Raw genomic sequence first — 2,992 nt, 5'->3', positions numbered from 1 at the left:
ATCCTCTTGCGCGTGCCGTCCGCCCATGCGGCGACCAGAAGAAGGCCGAGTCATGCGCACGAACCCGACACTGTGAGGGAGTATGTTTTCTGTTGGCGAAGGGGCGGCTGCGAGTGGCGTGGGAGGAGGGACTGGCGCCGGGAGTTGTACGGCTGCTGCAGCTGGCTGCCGGTTGAGTATGCGTGACGCGCTCGCGGGGCCCGTGGCGTGTGGGCCTTTTCTGCTGGATTGAGGTGGTGGCTGGGAGGCCGTGAGTGAGGGCCTTTGGCGGGTGACGGCAAGGGCGTGGGCGCTGGGCTTCCTCGATGTCCCCACACACCTCCGTGTGGCTGCTGGGGCCTCCGTTGCCGTGCAGGGTCAGCGGTGACGCTTGTCCTGCACGCGTGTGCTGTCTTCTGTTTATTATTTTTGTGCCGGTACGACGAGCGGAGCTTTGCCCCTTTCTCATTGTGCTTTTTCTGGCGATAGATTATTCATCCAAACGAAATCCAATCTTGTTTTATAAGCCGTTTTTTTCTTCTTCTGCAGTGCGATGGAGAACGCCGACACGCTGCTGCGCAAGCTGACGCTGGAGGAGAAGGCCAAACTATCCACGGGCGCCGACTTTTGGCACACCTTTGCCGTTGAGCGGCTTGGAGTGCAGCCCCTATTATTGACTGATGGGCCGCACGGACTGCGGAAGTCGGTGGAGGTGCAAGAGGGTGAGTCATTTCTGCGAGGTGTTCCCGCAACCTGCTTCCCAACTGCTGTGGGATTGGGCGCGACATGGAACCGTGAACTAGTATCTGAAATGGGTCGGGCGTTGGCGGCGGAGTGCCATGCTGAGAAAGTGGCGGTGTTGTTGGGCCCTGGCGCAAACATCAAGCGTTCACCTCTGTGCGGTCGCAACTTTGAGTACATTTCGGAGGACCCGTTCCTGAGCTCCCGCATCGCCGCCGCATTCATCAAGGGCGTGCAAAATGGGGGCGTGGGTACGTCGATGAAGCACTTTGCCGCGAACAACCAAGAGACTAACCGCGGCACTTGCAGCAACTCCGTTGTGGACGAACGCACCCTTCGCGAGATATATCTTGCAAGTTTCGAGTACGCCGTGAAAGAGGCAAAGCCGTGGACGGTAATGTGTTCATATAACCATTTGAATGGTGTGTACGCCTCGCAGAATGAATGGCTTCTCAATAAAGTTCTGCGCGAGGATTGGGGATTCGAAGGCTTGGTGGTGTCTGACTGGGGCGCGGTGGACGACCGTGTGGCGGCGTTGCGCGCCGGCCTCGACCTCGAGATGCCAAGCTGCCACGGTCTCACCACCGCCAAGGTTCTTTCCGCCATTAAGAGCGGCGAGCTCGACGAAAAGGTGCTGGACACTTCTGTGAAGCGCATCCTCGAGCTGAATGCCAAAAGTCAGCGAACTATGGTTGCCAATGCCACTTTTGACCGGGACGCACATCACACTCTCGCGCGCCATGTTGCCCATGAGGCGATGGTGCTGCTTAAGAACGAGGGTGGCTTGCTCCCGCTGCGGCGTGGTGCGGCGCGCGTGGCCGTCATTGGTGAGTTCGCAAAGTCACCGCGCTTTCAGGGAGCTGGAAGCTCGTTGGTGAACGCCACGCGAACGGAGTGCGCCTGGGACGCCATGTGTGAGCTTGTCGGCGAGAAGCACCTTACATTCTCGAGCGGCTATGAGGCGATGAAGGAGGAGGTCTGTATGGGTCTCTTGGACGATGCTGTGACGGCAGCTCAGAAGGCCGACGTGGCGGTGCTCTTCGTCGGGCTTTTGCGAGAGTTGGAGGCAGCCGATCGTGAGGATTTGCATCTCCCTGAGAGCCATGCCAGGCTGATTGAGTCTGTTGCCAAGGTGCAGCGGAACGTGGTGGTGGTGCTGCACAACGGCGCCCCAGTGGATATGCCCTGGATTGAGCGCGTGCCGGCCGTTCTGGAGGCATACCTTGCCGGCCAGGCAGGTGGCGGTGCAGTGTCGGACATCTTGTTTGGTGTCTGTTGCCCGTCAGGGAAGCTTGCCGAAACCTTCGCAAAGAGAGTGTGCGACACCCCGCCGTTCCCATTCTATCCGAGCAAGAAGGACGCAGAGTACCGCGAGGGCATCCTCGTCGGCTACCGCTACTATGACACAAAGGGGATCGAACCACTGTTTCCGTTCGGTCATGGCCTCAGCTACACTGAGTTTCAGTACAGCGACCTGGTGGTTGAGGCTAGGCAAGGAGCTCCCCACGACGTCTCCGTGTCGGTGGCGCTGACGGTGAAGAACACGGGGAAGGTGGCCGGCAAGGAAGTTGTGCAGCTGTACGTCCATGACCCGCACGCGGAGGTTGTGCGTCCTGCGAAGGAACTCAAGGAGTTTGCGAAGTTGGCCCTTCAGCCCGATGAATCTATGCGGGTGACATTTGAGCTTGACAGACGTTCCTTCTCCTATTACGACGTGGAAAAGAAGCAGTGGCGCATGCACAGCCGCACCTACACTATTCTCGTTGGGTCTTCGTCGCGCGACATTCGCCTACAGGCGCAGGTGCAGGCAACTAAAGAAGTAGTGAAGGAAATACCAGAAATCCACCGCAACGTTTCACTGAAGGTTGTGGCCCAATTTCCGGGAATGGCGCCGCTTGCGGAGGCGCTCGCCACGAAGATGGGAATGGCTGGGCTGAAGGAAGGCAGTGATATGTACGAGCTGATCTACAACATGCCCATCCGCTCCATTTGTCGCTTTGGTGGCGTTAGCGAGGAGCAAATGGGAGAGTTTCTCGAGAAAGCGCGCCAGGCCGTTTTAAAAGCGTAGACGAGGGGAAAATGCCTGCACCGACGAGCGCCCACCAACATCAAAAAAGATCAACCTTTTTCTTTCAAAACGCAATTTTTTTCTTTTTGCTTTCGTTTTTTTCCTTCCCCTCTTCATTGGTTGTTCCCGACAGGCTGATTTAACAGTGAGAGATCAAACACGTGAGCCGTCATTGTATTTTTTGGGTGTTGTGCTCTTTCCTCT

General features: G+C 57.5%; 1 protein-coding gene across 1 annotated transcript; it reads left to right on the top strand.

Moving 5' to 3' along the window:
• Positions 1–532: 532 nt before the first annotated feature.
• Tco025E_09757 (beta-glucosidase) lies at positions 533–2,788 on the top strand (the record flags this gene model as incomplete). Its single annotated transcript, XM_029376566.1, has 1 exon — positions 533–2,788. The coding sequence occupies one exon, from the start codon at positions 533–535 to the stop codon at positions 2,786–2,788; it is 2,256 nt and encodes a 751-aa protein (XP_029223313.1).
• Positions 2,789–2,992: the final 204 nt, after the last annotated feature.

This window comes from Trypanosoma conorhini, assembly GCF_003719485.1.
Source record: "Trypanosoma conorhini strain 025E chromosome Unknown Tco_14.4_contig_01267, whole genome shotgun sequence".
In the NCBI taxonomy this organism is placed as follows: Eukaryota; Euglenozoa; class Kinetoplastea; order Trypanosomatida; family Trypanosomatidae; genus Trypanosoma; species Trypanosoma conorhini.
Note: the sequence above shows the minus strand (reverse complement) of the source record. Positions and strands in the feature narration are given on the sequence as shown.